This window comes from Sapajus apella, unplaced genomic scaffold, assembly GCF_009761245.1.
Source record: "Sapajus apella isolate SASKATOON/1434 unplaced genomic scaffold, GSC_monkey_1.0 scaffold59, whole genome shotgun sequence".
Classification (NCBI taxonomy): domain Eukaryota; kingdom Metazoa; phylum Chordata; class Mammalia; order Primates; family Cebidae; genus Sapajus; species Sapajus apella.
Window position 1 is genome coordinate 10041410 of NW_022436999.1, and position 18543 is coordinate 10059952.

The 18543-nt window shown below is 34.5% G+C and overlaps 1 protein-coding gene across 1 annotated transcript in view; it reads left to right on the plus strand.

Annotated features, from left to right (window-relative positions):
* LOC116528592 (potassium voltage-gated channel subfamily H member 5-like) overlaps nt 1-18543 on the plus strand; it is a 116063-nt gene that overhangs the window by 16991 nt on the left and 80529 nt on the right. The window contains exon 2 of the mRNA XM_032245913.1: nt 11357-11480. Within this exon, the coding sequence (XP_032101804.1) occupies nt 11357-11480 (124 nt within the window). The remainder of the gene's footprint in view (nt 1-11356; nt 11481-18543) is intronic.

Consider the following 18543-nt stretch of genomic DNA (forward strand, 5'->3'; position numbering starts at 1 on the left):
TCTGATTAGGGATAACACGTACAACATCAGACTCAATACCTAGCATACAGTATGGACTGTGCTAATGGTTGCTTTGGTTATTAATTTTGTTACTACATAGAGTTGCTGGAGTGGAAGTGAAATACTGTATTAACAAATGGGTAGTGATATCTGGACCCTGCTGAGCTGGAGTATGAATGTTCCTGTCGTAGAGCTACTGAAAATGGTATTATGGGAGCAGGGTAATGCTTTTAATGGCAGAGCTAATGTGGAATAATTAGAATGATCCAAATCCTAACAAATGTCTTGAAAACTCATCTGTTTACAGAGAGAGAAAAGTTTGTAAAGCCTTTGCAGAGTTGTTTAAAGCATGCTTTGAAAATCATAAGGTACACCCCTTCATTGGGCTATGAAATTGATTTAATAGATCTTGACTAATGTAGCCAAAATTGAAATAGATAGAAATTGTAGAGTACATCTCATTTAGTAAGTATAGTCTGAGAAATTTTTTCAATTGTGTATTGTGTATATACATGTCTTCACGTATGTACATACACTTCAGTTGCTATGTAAAAATTATTTTTACTATGAGCTTTAATAAAAACACTGAAAAATGCTATTTGGTAGATCAACAGGCCCTTTCATGTTTATATTCTTATAAGCCTGTGGGATTATTTTTCCTAGAATACTAGCAATTCATTCAACTAATAAATAACTACTATATTGCAATTCTTTTCTTAAATTAAAAAAAAAATCGACAAGTAAAACTTGAATATGTTTGTAGTATACAAGACTTTGCCTTTCTCTTCAATTCCATTTTTCAAAATATCTGTATTTTCACCAATAATATAGAATATGGACAATTCAAGTATTTGCCAGGTATACCCTAAAGTATTTGCTCACATAGTCAATCAGACCTAATGACTCAAAAGCATTTTTTTAAAACCAACTTAAAGCTTTTAAAAAGATAGTCTAGGAAAGATAATGCTTTGATATATGTATACATTGTGGAATGGCTAAGTCAAACTATTTCATATATTCATTAACTCACTTTTTTTTTTTTTTTAACACAGTGAGAACACTTAAAATCTGTTCCCTTAGAGATTTTCAAATATACAGTATATTGCTATCAATTGTGGTCAACCTAATATATAGTAGATCACTTAAACTTAATCCTTCTGTCCAACTGAAATTTTGTGTCCTTCGACCAACACTCCCCAATGTCCCTACCCTCCAGCCTTTGTTAGCCACCTGTTTTTTCTCTGTTTATATGAGTTTGACTTTTTTTTTTTTTGAGACGGGGTCTTGCTCTGTCACCAGGCTGATGTGCAGTGGCACAATCTTGGCTCGTGCAACCTCCAACTCCCTTGGTTCAAGCGATTCTCCTGCCTCAGCCTGCCAAGTAGCTGAGATTATAGGCACGTGCCACCACACCCAGCTAATTTTTGTATTTTTAGTAGAGACGAGGTTTCATCATGTTGGCCAGGATGGTGTTGCTCTCCTGACCACTTAATCCACCTGCCTTGGCCTCCCAAAGTGCTGGGATCACAGGCTTGAACCCACTGTGCCCCGCCAAGTTTAACTTTTTTACATTGCACATGTAAGTAAGATCATAGATCATACAGCGTTTGTCTTTCTGTATCTGACTTATTTTACTTAACATAATATCCTCCAGGTTCATCCATGTTACAAATGACAATACTTCTTTCTTTTTAAAGGCTGTATAATATTTCAATGGGTGCATATACCACATTTTCTTTATCTGTTCATCTGTTGATAGACACTTAAGTTGATTCCATATCTTGGGTACTATGAATAGTGAATAATAAACATGAACATGCAGATAGCTTCTTGACATGCTGATTTAATTTCCTTTGGCTATATACCCAGTGGTGGAATTGCTGAATCATATGGTGGTTTGATGTTTAATTTTTGAGGAGCCTCCATACTATTTTCTATAATGGCTGTACTAATTTACATCCCCACCAACAATGTACAAGAGTTCCCTTTTCTTGACATCTTGGTCAGTTATCTTTTCTTTTTGTTAGTAGCCATTCCAGTAGGTATGAGATAACATCTTATTGTGGTTTTAATTTGCATTTCCCTGATGATTAGTGATGTTAAGCCTTCTTTCATGTAACTGTTAGCTATTTGCCTATTGTCTCTTTGAGGAATGTCTAGTCATATCTTTTGCCCATGTTTTAATCTGGTTATTTGTTTTCTTACTATCAAGTTGTTTGAGTTTCTTATATATTTTGCACATTAACCTTTTATGTGTATGGTTTGTAGATATATTTTATTACTCTGTAGGTTGTCTCTTCACTCTGTGGATTGTTTCCTTTGCTGTACAGAAGCTTTTTAGTTTGACATAATTTCATTTGTTAATTTCTGCTTTAGTTACCTGTGCTATTGGAGTCATATCCAAAAAATCTTTGCCTAGACCAGTGTCCTACAGCTTTCCATCTATGCTTTCTTCCAGCAGTTTTATAGTTTCAGATTTGGCATTTAAGTCTTGAATCCATCTTGAGTTAATTTGCATATATGGTGTAAGATGAGTGTCTAATTTTATTCTTCTGATATGGGATATAAAGTTTTCCCAACATCCTTTATTGAAGAGATTGCCCTTTCCCCATTGTGTGTTTTTGGTATCTTTGCTGAAAATCAATGGACTATAGATGGTGGCTTTGTTTCTGGGCTGTCTATTATGTTTTGTCTGTGTGTCTATTTTTATGCCAGTACCATGCTGCTTTTATTATTATAGCGTTGTAGTAAGTAGATTTTGATATCTAGTAGTATGATGACTCTGGCTTTGTTCATTTTGTTCAAAATTGCTTTGGCTATTGAGGTCTTTTGTGGTTTCAGATGAACTTTAGGATTTTTTTTTTTCTTTCTGTTTCTGTGAAAGATGTCTTTGGGATTTTGATTGAAATTACATTGAATCTGTGTATTGCTTTGGGTTGTATGGACATTTTAACAATATTAATTCTTTCAGTCCATGAACACAGGATATTTTTCCACTTATTTGTGCCTTCTTTAGTTTCTGTTATTAATGTTTTACAGTTTCCAGTGTATAGCTCTTTTAACTTCTTGGTTAAATTTATTCCTAAGTACTGATTTTTATTTTGGTTGCTTTTTTAAATGGTATTGTTTTCTTGATTACTTTTTGAATAGTTGTTATATAAATGCTTTTCATATCTTAATTTCATACCCTACAACTTTACTGAACTTGTTTATTAGTTCTAACAGTTTTTTTGGTTGAGACTTTAGTTTTTTTCTGTATGTAAGATCATACTGTCTGCAAACAGAGGCAATTTAACTCCCTTTTTTCCTATTTGGAAGGCTTTGTTTCCTTTCTCTTGCTCGTTGCTCTGGCTAGGACTTCAGCCAGAAATTGAATGGAAATGGTAAGAATGGGATTTTTGTCTTGTTCCTGATTTCAAAGGAAAAGCTTTCAACTTTTTACCTTTGAGTATGATGTTAGAGCTTCTTATGGCCTTATTATATTGAGGTACATTCCTTCTATACTAATATGTTGAGAGTTTTTACCATGAAACAATGTTGAATTTTTAAAATGCCTTTTCTGAATCTGGTGATTTTATGGTTTTGGTTCTCCATTCTGTTAATGTGGTCTATCATATTTCTTGATTTGCATATATTGAACAATCCTTGCATCTCAGTAATAAATACCACTTGATCATGGTGAATTATCTATCCTTCTATGCATTGTTGAATTTGGTTTGAAAATATTTTATTGAGGATTTTTGCATCTATATTTTTCAGGGATGTTGGTGGATAATTTTCTCTTTTCGTAGTGTCCTTGTCTGGCTTTGGTATCAGGGTAATGCTGGTCTCCTAAAATGATTTTGAAAGTTTTCTCTCCTTTTTAATTTTTTGGAAGAGTTTGAGAAAGATTGAATTAGTAAGCAGTGAAAGTACCAGGTTCTGTGCTTTCCTTTGTTGGGAGAATTTTTGTTAGTGATTAGCCTCCTTATTTGTCATTGGTCTATTCAGATTTTCTTGGTAGGCTCTATGTGTCTAGGAATTTATTCATTTCTTCTAGATTAGGCAATTTGTTGGATTTTAATTGTTCATAATAGTATCTTATGATTCTTTGTATTTCTGTGGTATCAGTTGTAATGTCTCCTCTTTGATTTCTGACTTTTTTGTTTGAGTCTTCTCTTAGTAGAGCTAAATGTTTGTCAATTTTGTTTATCTTTTCAAAAACCAACTCATCGTTTCACTGACCTTTTAAAATTGTTTTTCTAGTCTCCATTTCATTTATTTCTGCTCTAATCTCTATTATTGAATTCCTTCTACTAACTTTGGGCTTAGTTTGTTCTTCTTTTTCTAGTTCACTGAGGTGTAACATTAGTTTGATTATTTGAGGTCTTCTTTTTTCATGTAGGCACTTGTTGCTATAAGCTTCCCTCTTAAAACTGTTTTTCTTGCATCTTATAAGTTTTAGTGTGTTGTGCTTTCATTTTCATTTGTCTGAAGATATTTTTAAATTTCCCTTTTAATTTCTTATTTGACCCATTGGATTCTTAGGAGTATATTGTTCAATTTCCACATATTTAAATTTTCTAAAATTCTTCATATTATTAATTTCTAGCTTTATAACATTGTGTTCAGAAAATATACTTCATATGATTTAAATTTTCTTAAATTTGTTAAGACCTACTCTGTGGTCTAAGAGTTGATCTATATATACTGCAGAACATTCTGTGTGGAGAACTTCAACTTTCTGCACTTGAGAAGAATATATATTTTACTGTCTTTGAGTGAAATGTTTATATATATCTGTCAGGTCCATTTGGTTTAAGTATAGTTAAAGTCCAATGCCTCATTATTGATTTTCTGTCTGGATGATTGTATTGAAACTCCTATGTGCAGAGTAAGCATATCGTTTAGAATCCTGAGGAATATGTGATTCATATAAAAATAACACATATGGAATATTTAGAAAGGCATTGCTTAATAAATTTTATAATACCAATTATATAAAAAGAGAACCCTGCAAAAATGCATTAGTTCATTTGCTTATTCATATAATCAACCAATAAATTAGCATTTACTATGTGTTCAGCACTGTGCTAGGCAATGAGAGATCAAATGAGAGCAAAACCTACATGTGCTCTATCCCTATAGAGTTTATAATCCAATAGGCAGATATACATTAATTTTTTTTTAAGACAGAGTCTCGCTCTGTCGCCCACGCTGGCATGCAGTGATGGCGATCTCGGCTCACTGCAACCTCTGCCTTCCAGGTTCTGGCTATTCTCCTGCCTCAGCCTCCCTGGCACACACAAAATTAACCATGCCTGGCTAATTTTGTATTTTTAGTAGAGACGAGGTGTCACCATGTTGGCCAGGCTGGTCTCGATCTCCTGACCTCAGGTGATCCACCTGTCTCAACCTCCCAAAGTGCTGGGATTACAAGCATGAGCCACCATGCCCAACCAGATATACATTAATTAAGTCATGACAGGAGTAGGTATAAAACTGCAATTGTAATAATGGCTTTGAGGGAGAGGGACTTCCTGTCAAAAAATTATGTAACAGGGATATGACCTCCTCATCGGGGTCAGGGAAAGATTCTTTGAGGTCATGTCAATTGAATTAAGATCTACATAAATGTAGGTGACAACAAGGTGAGGAGGGAGAAGAATGGCATTTAGGCAGAGATGATGGCAAGTAAAAAGTCCTTGTGGTGGGAGAGAACTTGGCCTTTACAGGAATATAAGAAAAGTCAATGAGGCTATTGCAGGCAAGTATTATAGGCAAGGGTCAGAGTGATGAGAACTAAGGCTAGGCAGTCTTTGAAGTCACTGTGGACCATGGAAAGGATTTGGGTGTTCTGAGAGCCAAAAGAGGGATGCTAAAGGACAGAGGAAACACAATAGAATTTTAGTTTTAAAAAAAGACTTGTTTGGCCTCAGTATTAAAAAATCCATAGAAGGAATCCCACAGAGGTTCTGAGTAAACCAATTAGATAGTTACTAGAGTAGTCTAGAGGAGAGAGGATAGAAGGTTGGAGTTAGGTGATGATCATGGAGATGAAGAGAACTAGAGAGATTTGAAAGAGTTTTAGGAGATAAAAGTAAGGGGATTGGTAATGCATTAGATAGGAGGGTAATGGGGTAAATGTCGATTGATGGCTCTCAGATTACTGGCTGAGAAAATTGTATGGATGGTGGCCCCATTCTCAAAGACAGGAAACACTGGGAAAGCACCTGATTTGGAGGAGCAAAAAGTCATGTTCATGTTATACTGAAGCACATTTAAGATAACTAAGAAGAGAGGTCAAGTTGTATATCAAGAGCTAGAGTTTACAGAAGAGGTTGGGTTTGGAGTTATACAATCATGAGTTACTGAATCTATGGACACAGGTGAAAGTATAGTAGTAAAGAAAGGTGAGGACTTGGGAATGTATACGAAGGCACTCTAATATATTCTTATTGGTAAAGAAGCTGAGCCTGCAAAAGAAATAGAGGAAAGTTCAGAGAAACAAATGAACGCTGTTCTGTGAAAGCCAAGGATTGAGACACTTTGAAGTGGGGAGTGGTTACCAACACTTCCGAATTGTTATGAAATGAGTAAAAATGTCTTGGGCTTGGTGATATGGAGAAGTTATTGGTGACTTGGCCATCTTGGTGGATTGGTGAGGGAAGAAGCTGAACAGGAGTGAGTTGAGTGAACAGGAGCTGAGAAGATGGAGTCAGTGAGAAGAGACAACTTCTGTGGAAAGTTTGTCCTGTGAATGATGGGAGACAGATATGGTGGCAGCCAGAGGAGATGTAGGCTGAGTAGTATTCAGTGAATGTGGCATGGAAAAGGTAGTCAATATTTTGATAGGCAAAGTGATGTTGGAAAGATATTTCAAGTGAATAGTGGGCAGCATGAATGAGCAGATTTTGGGAACATAATGAAGACACTGTCCTGACTGCAATAGTATAGGCTTTAGGAATAATGGGAAACATGTTGGTATAGGTAGGGAAGGCAAGGCTGAATTTCAGAGGGCTTTGTTAGCCTCATAAAGGATTTGAGATTCGATTGTATAAATAGTTGGGATTGTTGATCTGGGTGAAGAATGGTAGGATAGAGGAAGGGTTTCAGGGAGACAGTTTAGTGTTCGCTTAAACACCAGACTGAACAGTGGGATGAGTTAAGGCAGGGATACCATGTAGCTGTATGGTCTGCCACAGTTATCTAGTCATGAAGTGGACAGCTTATGGATTAGAGATGGCAAACCGGCTTGGCTAAGGGGAGAAAGAAAACAATTTTTGATGGTCATATTAAAAATATTTATAGTTGTTGCTATAAATAAAAGAAAACATCATTTATTTATAGAGGAATTTATGCTTTATGAAGCACTTTTGCAGAAATTAGCTTATTTTGACGTCTATTCTAACTGCTCCAGGTACCACAGAAATGTGTTGTTACCATCCTCATAACTAAGGTTAAGCTCAAGTATCATTGTTTTCCTAAAACTTTTGATTCTCTGATCAGACAGAATTATCCATTCTCTTCTCTGTGTGTTTAAAAATTTTTTTATGCAGCAAAATGCACAGATATTAAGTGTACAATTCAATGAATTTTGACAATTGTATACACCTATGTAACATATACCTCTATCAAGATAGAAAACAATTACATTTGCCAGAAAGCTCTTTTTATCTCTCTCTGTCATTTCCTCCACTATTCCCTTCAGAAATCATTGTTCTGATTCCCATCATCATATAATATTAGTTTCTCCTGTATTTAAACTCAATAGTAATGAAATCAAACAGTATACCTACTTTAGTGGCTGGTTTCTTTTGTAATGTTTTTGAGGTCATATTGTTGCATGTGTCAGAAGTTTCTTCTGTTTTACAGCTGAGTATTATTCCTTGTGTAAATATGGCACAATTTCTAATCCTTTCTCTTCTTAATAGACATTTGCTGTGTTTCCAATTTTTGGCTGCTATGAATAAATCTGACGTGAACATTTTCCTACAAGTCTTTTTGTAAATATATGTTTTCATTTTGCTTGTATAAATACCTAGAAGTAAAATTTCTGGGTCATAGACACATAGTTAATTTTACAAGAAACTGTTTTCTAAAATGACCATACCATTTTAAATTTTTGCTAGCATTTTATAAAGAGCACCAATTGTTCTTGATTCTCATCAACAATGTATTGCTAGTCTTTAAAACTATTCTAGTAATTGAGCAGCAGTATATCCTTGTGCTTTCATTTCGTATTTCCTGATGCCTGATGATTGTAAGCGTCTTATTCTTGTGCTCACTGGCTGTTTATTTTTTTTGTGTGTGAAATGTCTTTTTAAGTTACTTTCCCATTTTGATACTTGGGTTGTTTGATCTTTTATAGGAATATTTTGTATATTCTGGATTAGAGTTCTTTCTCAGATATCTGTATCATAAATCTTTCCTCCCAGGGTATAGGTTTCCTTTTCATTTTACTGAGAATGTCCTTGAATGAGTAGTTGACTGTAATTTTGATGATGCCTAATTTATTAACACTTTCTTTTATGGTAATTGCTCTATGAGACTTACATAAAAAATTGTTGTCTTCCTCATTATTGCAAAGATTTCCTTCTATGTTTTCTTCTAGAACTTTGATAGTTTTCCTTTCTGCATTTAGATCTATGACCCACTTCAAATTATTTTTGTGTATGAGTTAGGGGTCATGTTTCAATTTTTGCTCATAAGGATATCCAGTTGTTTCAATAAAATTCATTTAAAAAGACTTCACCTATTCAGTTGCCTTGTCATCTTTGCAGAAAATCACTTGATGTTGTATGTGAGAGTCTCATTTTGTTTCATTGGTTTATTTGTCTGCCCTTACTCCATTTTCACACTCTCTTAATTATATAGTTGTATGTTTCTCTAACTTTGTTCTACTTTTTCAGATTTTGTTTTGAACTACTGTAGTTAATTGGCATTTTCACAAACTTTTATAACTTTTCAATTTCCTCAAAAAAGTCTGTTGTCATTTTCACTGGGATTGTATTGAGTCTGTAGATCAATTTGCAGAAAATAGAATACTTTTTGATGATGTGGAACAAAAGAGCAAGAAGCATATTCCTGCTGTAGCTTGTTTATGTTTATCTCTCTTGGGGTTTACTGAGTTTCTAGTTTTCATTCTATTTGGAAAACTTTAGCTACCATAGTATCCAATAACATGCTGCCCTCTCTCTCTCTCTCTCTCTCTCTCTCTTTTTTTAAAGACTCAACTACATATATTTTAGACTGCTTGATATTGTCCCATAGAACATCTCTTACATCTTTTTCTCTTTTACTTCAGTTTGCAATAGCTTGCATCGATGGGTTTTCAAATTGTTCTTTCTTTTTTAGTGTTCAACCTGCTGTTAAACCAATCCAATACATTTTTAATTTCAGAGATTTTATTATTTCTTGGTTTACCTACTGACTTCTCTTTTTATTGCCTACTTTTCCATAGTAGTTGTCAGAGTTTCCCATTTCTTGCCTGTCTAATAATTTTTTATTGTTTCTGGGACATTATATCAATACATTGTAGAGATTTGGGATTCCATTACCTCTGAAGAGAGTTGCATTTTTTTAAACCAGGCAGTTAAACTACTAATGGATCACCTTGATCATGAAGAGACTTGATTTTAAGATTATTTTTTCATGTTGTTCTACTTTCTACATTTTTGCCTTCAGTCCCAGGGCACATCCCTTCATCCTGTGACTTGTTTCTTACTCCTAATGCGAAGCCTCCTGTGATTTAGATGGAAAGTTTAAGGTGTTTTTCAAGCTTCTCTAGCTTGATGGGACTTGAACTCTGAAATTCATCTTCTAGCTTTGGGGATCTAATAAAATTTCTGTCCATCTCTTTAGCCCTTTAACCGTTGCTTTCTGCTGGATTCCTTACTGCCTCACCCTATGCATGCCCAGTTTGGGCCACACAGAAGGATTTGAGGTAGATTATGTCAGGTTTATCACTCCATCAATTAAAGTATTTCCACAACTACAAGTTGCTCTGGCAGCCCCATATTGTGACATTTGACTCCTTAGACTTGTAAGACACTCCGGCTCGAGCTCTTTCACACCATGAACTTTCCGAACTGGCAAGTGTTCTCAGGGGAATAGACAGTTAAATGACCATCTCAGCTATTATAGCCTCTCTTTTTCAAGAGTTTATCTTTTCCAGTTTCTGCCTACTTTTGGTAGCTTCCTAGGGGCTTCAAACATTTTGTTTTCCTTCGTATTTTATCCCATGCTTCTTTATTTAGTATGTATCCTGGCAGTTGTTATTTTTTTATGACATATTTGTTTTCAACATGCACACTTATTGAGAGCAAAGGGTATGTTTTACTAATCTTTATTTTACCCCACTGTTTGACCCAGAGCAATGCCTTTTAAACAGCAGCTACTTAGTAAATGCCGAATTGCATTATTATTTTTATGAAGACCAATTATGAGTCAGGATTTAAAGTCTTCTGCTAAAAAATTGTTATATTTTTAGTGTACTACCCTGAATATCAGTTCAAGCAAAATTTTCTTAGGTAAAATTTTGAAGTATGGTGTTCTTTAAAAATTTTTTACTTTTGAATTATTTATATTAAAAATAAATGTTTATATATTTTAATATTCATTTTAATGTTGACATATAACATGTCTACAAAACCGCTAAAGTTACTGCCTAATATGATTGGATTTTCAATCATTTTATATTAATTTATACAAATAAACGTACTTTTCTGTGTGAAATAGAACAAAGACATCTCTTTTATTTAGAATACTGGTAGTTTCAAAAAAAAAAGAATACTGATAGTTTCTAAATTATCTCTATTATGTGGTTGAAAATATCTTTGAATAATTTTAATTTAAGGAAAGACTTTTAAATCCTGTTTTAAATTAGACTTTTCAAGATCAGCCTAATGGACAAAAATTTGTTCTATCATGTCGACAATGTATTAATATAATTTTTGAAGGGGGTCATCGAATTTTCCATTATTATCAATCAGTATTCTCAATCTGTAGAGAAGTGACTATAGCCCTAATCTTAATAAATTAACCAATTTTTAAGTGTAACCTATAGTCATTAACATTATTTAATACTAACTACACATTGATTTCATAACTTAGGGTATACTTGAATGCAAAAAATATTATAAACTGGTTTCTTTTAAATGGAATTTTTAGTTTGTATATAAATTTGATATTGCAGATCTCATATGATGATCATGAAAAGCTGGTTATGTCAATTTCAAGAATAGGTTATATTGTTTGTACAATTACAAACTGTAGTTGTGTTTGTTCATCTTTATGAGTTTGTCTTTTATTACTTGAAATAAGTGAATTGTTGAATGAAGCTACACAACCTCCTTTTTTCTCCTTTCTTCTTCAGAATCAAGTTTCTTACTGGGAAATGCCCAGATTGTGGATTGGCCTGTAGTTTATAGTAATGACGGTTTTTGTAAACTCTCTGGATATCATCGAGCTGACGTCATGCAGAAAAGCAGCACTTGCAGGTAGGTAATAGAATAGCTAAGTAAACGTTTATGAAATGTAACAAAAATCTGAATGTAATTAAAATGCTTAAGCTTACTTGTACTCACATATACAAACTGTAGAGTTTAAAATTATATTAGAATATTAGGGAGACTAAATGATCAATGGAAACATATAGCTGAAGAGCCATTGGTGAGAACTTTTGCCCAAAGAAAGATTTTTATATATCTGTGAATTAATTAATTCATTCAATAAATATTTTTTGATCATCTACCATTAGCCAGGAAAGTCTAGGTGCTGGGAACATCTTGTATCAGGGAACAACTTGTGGCATGTGATCTACGTCACCTTTGGAGCAACTAAATTGTCCTGAACAAAACAGAGTAAACACCACCTGGCCAAGTTGAGCATGGTCCATGAGAATGTAAAGAACATAAAATAAAGCTCTTACGTTCTGTGTAAGCCACATGTACTTGGTAATGGTACATTGTGTGACTTACGTACAACAGAATCTGATATTTATATTATATATAATGGTTCTTTAAAAAATATGCCATTTCTGTGAGCTTAACGAGAATATTAAGAAAAGAGGGGATCAGAAAAAAGAAAAGGAAACTATATATAAGGGACCAATTTAGAACCTAAAACTTTTTCACAATATTTCAGTAAGGCCAGATGGGATGTTTTTTCCATGAGTTAATTTTTCTTTAAAGCTCTCACTTAACTAAGCACTGAAGCAAGTTATTTTAGAACTACAAGGGATCTGATTTTTTTTTTTTCTAGGCCACATCCTCTGTTATTCAGATGAGAAAACTGAGATAGAACTATGTTAAGGGATTTGCCCAGAGAAACAGTGATTTTTTTTTTCTACCCATTTATGCTGAGAAGCACTATATATATATATATATATATACATACATACATATACACACACACACACAAATATATATACACACACAAACACACACACACACATATATATATGTACGTATATTATAGTTACATACATATACAGTTGATCCTGGAACAACACTTGTTTGAACAGTGTGGGTCACTTATAGATTAATTTTTTCAACCAAATGTGGATCAGAAATATAGTATTAGAGGAATACAGATAAAAAATACAGTATTCAAGAGGATGTGAAACCCTTGTGTACAGTAGGCTGCTGACTTTTTATATATGTAGGTTCCCTAGGGCTAACTGCAGGACTTGAGTGTCCATCAATTTTGATATATGCAGGGATCCTGGACCCAATCCCGTGTATGACTCTCTCCCTCTCTATGTATATATCTGTATATATATCTGTGAATCAATAAATTCATTCAATAAATATTTTTTGATCACCTACCATCTGCCATGAGTCTAGAATAGTCTAGATGCTGAATAATCAGAGGAACATGTATATCTGTATATATACATACATACATACATACAGAGAGAGAGAGAGAAACAGAGAGAGAGAGAGAGAGAGAGAGAGATCCCTTGATATGCAGAAGGGATTGGTTGATGATTCTTTCTGTCTCCAGATATCCTTCATCATCATGAAAGGTAGATATTTTATATTATACCATTGAATTTAAACCTGACTACACATAGCAATCACTTAAATAGATTTTGCAAAAACAGATTCCCACCCCGCTTAAACCTACTGAATTAGAATCAGTAGGTGATTCTGAAGTGGGTGGGTCAAGCAGGGAGTCAGTATTTTTAACCAACAGCTTAGATGATTCTGATGCTTATCCAGGCTTGAGATATAATATGCTCAAACATTCTCTTCCTTGATCTATGCTCCGCTAGCCATCCTCATTTTTTGCCTCTATTAAAGGCATTCTCATATTCAGTCTTCACTCCTAGGTATGAAACTGGTCAATGGGAGTGATGAAAATATGTGGCCTCTGGTTGATAGGATCCCTTTGGTAGCACTGATATTGTTGGTCTGTATTAAGCATTGCTCCTCCCCTATCCCCAAGAAGGGAGTTTAAGTTAGAAAAAGCTGAGTTTTATGGTAGACCTTATCCTGTGGAACAGGTCCATAGAGAGTTCCAGGGACCACAGGTATACTCATATACCCATTTCTTATTCTTGGACTGCTGTCATCCCATCTTCATGCCAGGTTTGTCTCAGATCTCATCTTCTACCTCAAGGTATTCATGGTTCCCTAAACAAGACGAGTTTTTCCCTTCTCTGACTCCTCATAGTTTCTTGTGCGTATTTCTGTTGGCATCATCATTTGGCCTTAAACTAACTCGCCTTATCCCTTGGGTTTTTATTCTTATTTCTTTATTGCTTTTGTTGCCATTTTTGAGAAGTACTGCTCTTCATATCTGGATCTATTTTTAAGTCCTGCTCTCATCCCTTCTTGTGTCCCATGTATCTGCCCTATCCCCAGCCTATTTTCTTTGGCAAGTACAATTTTCCTACAAAGGATTCACTAAGAAAATCAGTGCTGGTGATTATATTAGCTCTTTTCTTCTCTGAGAGAGCTGCTTTTCTCCTCCTAATGCAAGTACCAGATTGTAAGTGACTTAAAAGTAGGGACTCCATCTTGCTCACTTTTGTATGCACAACAGCACACAAGACAGTGTCTTATGTCAGTATTTATTGAATTAGATTGGCTTGTTTTGCAGTAAACCCTAACCTAGGTCTCACATGCTTCTATGTAGCATACTGTTATTTCTTGTGTTTCATCCTGTGTTATGACATTTGAGGTGGGAGAGTTTTGGATTATACCCTGCTTTTTAACTGTAGAGAAAAGTGTTTGAGTCTTTCCCTAAATTGTCTTTGCTTATCAGAGACAATGTTTTCAAATGATCATGTTCTTAATGTAAACAATTATTACTTACTTGCACAAAATGCCAAATATGTTTTGTTAATCTAAAAATCGCAACCCCTTTAATGCCCTCACAGAACAAGGAAGACTAGCATCTGATATATAAGCAAACATCTGACTTCTATCAGTTTTTCTTGGAAGCGTGATTTATTTTAAAATGCTCTCCTTTTAAACTTCCTCATTCTCTTTTAAAATTAAACTATATCCATTTTATGGTTTGCTATAGCATTGTTTAGAAGACTGAAGAACTGGAAATAATCAAAATGTCCAGTAGCAGGTTTTGTTAAAAAATATGTTGGCAAAGTCCTATTCATCTACATCATATATTGTATATGCTGGAAGGACAATGACACTGGAAAAAACTAACAACATATTATCAAGTAAAAAAAAAACCCTAAAATAACACAAAGCAACAAACCCCAAACCACTCCCCAAGCAGTTTATAAAAGTGTTTGCATCATGACTCAAATTCTTTTACATATGGCCTTTTTTTCCCATTTCCTGACTAAATCTAGAAAAGCCTTTAAATATGAGACACAAAATAACAGAGAGAGAAAAGAAGAAAATTATATGCACATTTAGTTATTATAGTATGCGGAATACTGACTTGTAAGTGAATGTGGAGATAAGTATTTGACATTGAGAAAATCCTTGTAAATAATTAAAAAAATTTGGCTTATAAGTTTTTAGACAGACATAAGAGAATAAGAAGTTACAAAGCAGTGAGCTTCATTTTATATGGGAAAATACAACCTTTAACACTATATATCTCAGAAAAAAGATTCATTTTTGTGTACAATTTGTATTAGATGAATTAAAGTCTATAGGATTAAATCAGCAACTGAGTAAATGATTACATGCCATAGTTTTAAATGTTTAAAAGTGAATTGTTTTATGGTAAAATTAAAAACACATGAATTCGTGTTTTTATAATATCAAGTGGCTAATATTTCTTTCTTCTGTTTTCTTATCTTTTCCTTCTTTGTCCTTCTCAACCCCTCCTGCATTGGACCAGACACAAAGACTCAAATTAAACATACTCCTCAATTTGTCACAATATTATCATTTTGCTCTCTCTAAGCAAGGCCTCTCTTTATTTTATTTAATTTTTTTTCCCTTTTACTTCTTTTCCCTTTCATCTCATTCCCCTTCTTCCTTTTATGGTTATTCACTCTTGAGTGTGTTTATTGTACATCTTTCTAATCTGTGTTCTGTTTGTTTATTAAATATGTGTATTCTTGGCATGATATTGCTTTGCTAATGTTGGTTTTTAAGATCTATGTAATTCCCACCACACTGTAATATGTGTGTTTTTTTACTCTTTTCATTCAACATTATGGTTTTAGACTTCTTTGTATTACCGTATGATGATCTGTTCATCACGTCTGATTGTTGTCTAGTGTTCCAGTGTCTTCACAGCCTTCATTCTATTAGTCCTGGATCTAACTTTGACACTTTGCTACCTCGAACAACTTGGAAATAAGCATCTTCCTACACATCTTCTTGTGGTCATTTTTGAGAAGTTTTCTGTCTGTATCTCCGGAAATGGGATTGCTGGAGAATAGAATATATGCAGAATTTGTAAATTAACTGCTGTAAGATTGTTGCCCATAGAAGACTTCTCTTTCCACTCTCAGCAGCTGTTAGTGAGGGCTCTGGCTTTCCTTCATCCTTGCTATGTCATAATGGTACTGAAATTCCTATTTAAAAATATCTGATGTGTGCTGGGTATTGCCTCATTTTTGTTTTAGCTAAAATTATGACACTATGACACTTTCAGTATCCCAGGAATTTCAAACCTTGTCCATTTTACTGTCTGATTATTGTGTTTTTCACGCATTTGGACTATTTTGTTGTTTATTGAAGGAAATGAAAAGTATTGCATGTTTAAAAGAGATTATAGATTTTGGGAGGATGACATTTAAAAGCATATGATCTTATCTCATGACCTATAGCAGCTCTGACATTTGGGATATACAGGAATAATCTGTCATAGATTAGGTAGGAACCACTTTAGCATTTTACTTCTAATTAACCTGAAACTTGTAAGAGCCTATTCTGCTGTTTTGTTTGTTTTGTTTTGTTTTGTTTTGAAGAGAGGGGTGAGAAAAACAATCAGGTAGTTTAGGTAGGGAGGATTGAGGGGGAGATAGAGATAGATGCTCTCAAATACATGTTTTTGAAGGCCGTTTATAATCCTTTATCCAACTCCATCAAGTTAGGCAATGAGTCATAGACATTAAGAAACACTTTACTGGGTGGATTTCACAGCAGTTTTATGAACACAGGATTATCTCAGCAGCTACCAAGAGCACGTGACACATGATGAAAACCAGTCAATCTGGCTCCATTTGGCTAAGGGCTGTGCTTCTCAGGGTGAAACTGATGAAAAGTGTTGAAGGACAGAGGTGCCTTGGTGATGTCAGACTCCAAAGGTTAGAGATATACAGTCCTGTTTTTTCTTAATTACATCTTATAAACCTACCATTTATTACTCCATTGAAGTCCTTTGAAGACCATATAAATCAATGGTTGTCAAACCTTTTGGTTATGATCCTCTGTATAAAGGAATGTCTTTGTTTTATTCCAAAATTACTTCTTTCAGATTTTGAAAACTATATTCTTTTCTTCTTTTTTGTTTGAGACAGAGTTTTGCTCTTTTTGCCCAGGCTGGAGTGCAATGGTGTGATCTCAGCTCAATGCGACCTTCGCCTCCCAGGGTTCAAATGATTCTCTTGCCTCAGCCTCCCAAGTAGCTGGGATTACAGGCATGTGCCACCATGCCCGGCTGATTTTGTATTTTTAGTAGAGATGAGGTTTCACCATGTTGGCCAGGCTGGTCTCGAACTCCTGACCTCAGGTGGCTTGCCTGCCTTGGCCTCCCAAAGTACTAGGATTACAGGTATGAGCCACCACGCCCAGCCCCAGTCTTATTTGTTTCTAATGTTTCCTCCTTAACTTCCCCTCTCTTGGGCTTTCTCTTTTTTGATCCTTTGACTACAGATCTCAGTCCACCTCTTACTAACTTTTATGATTCTGTGCTTGTGGCCAGTTCTGAGCTGGAGACCACATTTACCCAATGTGTTACGTCAATCTGGGTTGCATTTATCCTAGCTGCTTGTTATATTATAAATACTTTCTTATTTTGTTTTTCTGTTAACCAATTGTGAATATTATGTCTCAGTTTATGGAACCATCGAAACCTGCCATTTAGTAGCAGTGGTAAAATGTCCTCCCTCCCTTCCTCCTTCCTCCTCCTCCTCCTTTCCTCCTCCTCCTTTCCTCCTCCTCCTTCTTCCCTTCCCCTTCCCCTTCCCTTCCCTTTCTTCCTTTCTTTCTTTTTATTTTTCTTTCTTTCTCTTCTTTCTCGCTCTCTTTTCTTTTTCTTAGTTTAATTGTACTTATCTTGATTTTTAAAATCTTTGTCTTACTAATGATTCTTTAATTAAAAAGTAAAAAACTGACTAATTAAAAAGTTCACTGGTCTATAAAAATATTACATACAATATTAAGCTATTTTTTTTTGGGAGAAGAGTAGCTTTATGTTCTTTAGCTGAATAACTCTAATTTGATTGTAATGCCTTCAAGGGATTTTTATAAAACTTACGTGAGCTGAAATTTCAGCTTTGACAGGAACGGTAGCTTTTCAATGCCAGCTTGCAGGTATGCTTTGAGGCTTCCTGTTTTAGTCTAGATATAAGATTATGGAATTAGAGTCTGTCATTTTATTCTGATATATTTTACTTATTATTATAATGACAATTAAATTTTTTCTTTATAAATTAAACATATTAAAAATGAAGGATTCAGATTTCTTAATGCTTGGGCGATCTTTGATCTGCCTTATCTACTTTCATTTCTTAGTTTCTAGAGTTCTAGTTGCTTAGGCTGGGTTACAGAGGTGGGCTTGAGTTACCCTGTAATTTCCAGTTGTAGTGTGGTGCTGCTATTGAATCCTGTGCATCATTCCTGGATTTTGCTGACAAACTAGGCCTTTTAGGTTGTAAATTGTATTGATTGATATCTTCAGGTGTAGATTTTCTGTGAAGATAATGAATCTGAACCTTCAGGGGCCCTCATTTGAGTGGATGCCTTTTGAGGGTCTGTTCCTAATCTTGTTTTGTAATTTTGTATTCTTTTTCTTAAGGAGGGCTCCACAGATTTTATAAGCTTCAGACTCCACCACACTTTAGATCTGCCTCTGGTCAATATATAAACTCTTTGAAAACTGAAAGAAAAGCAATAACAAATA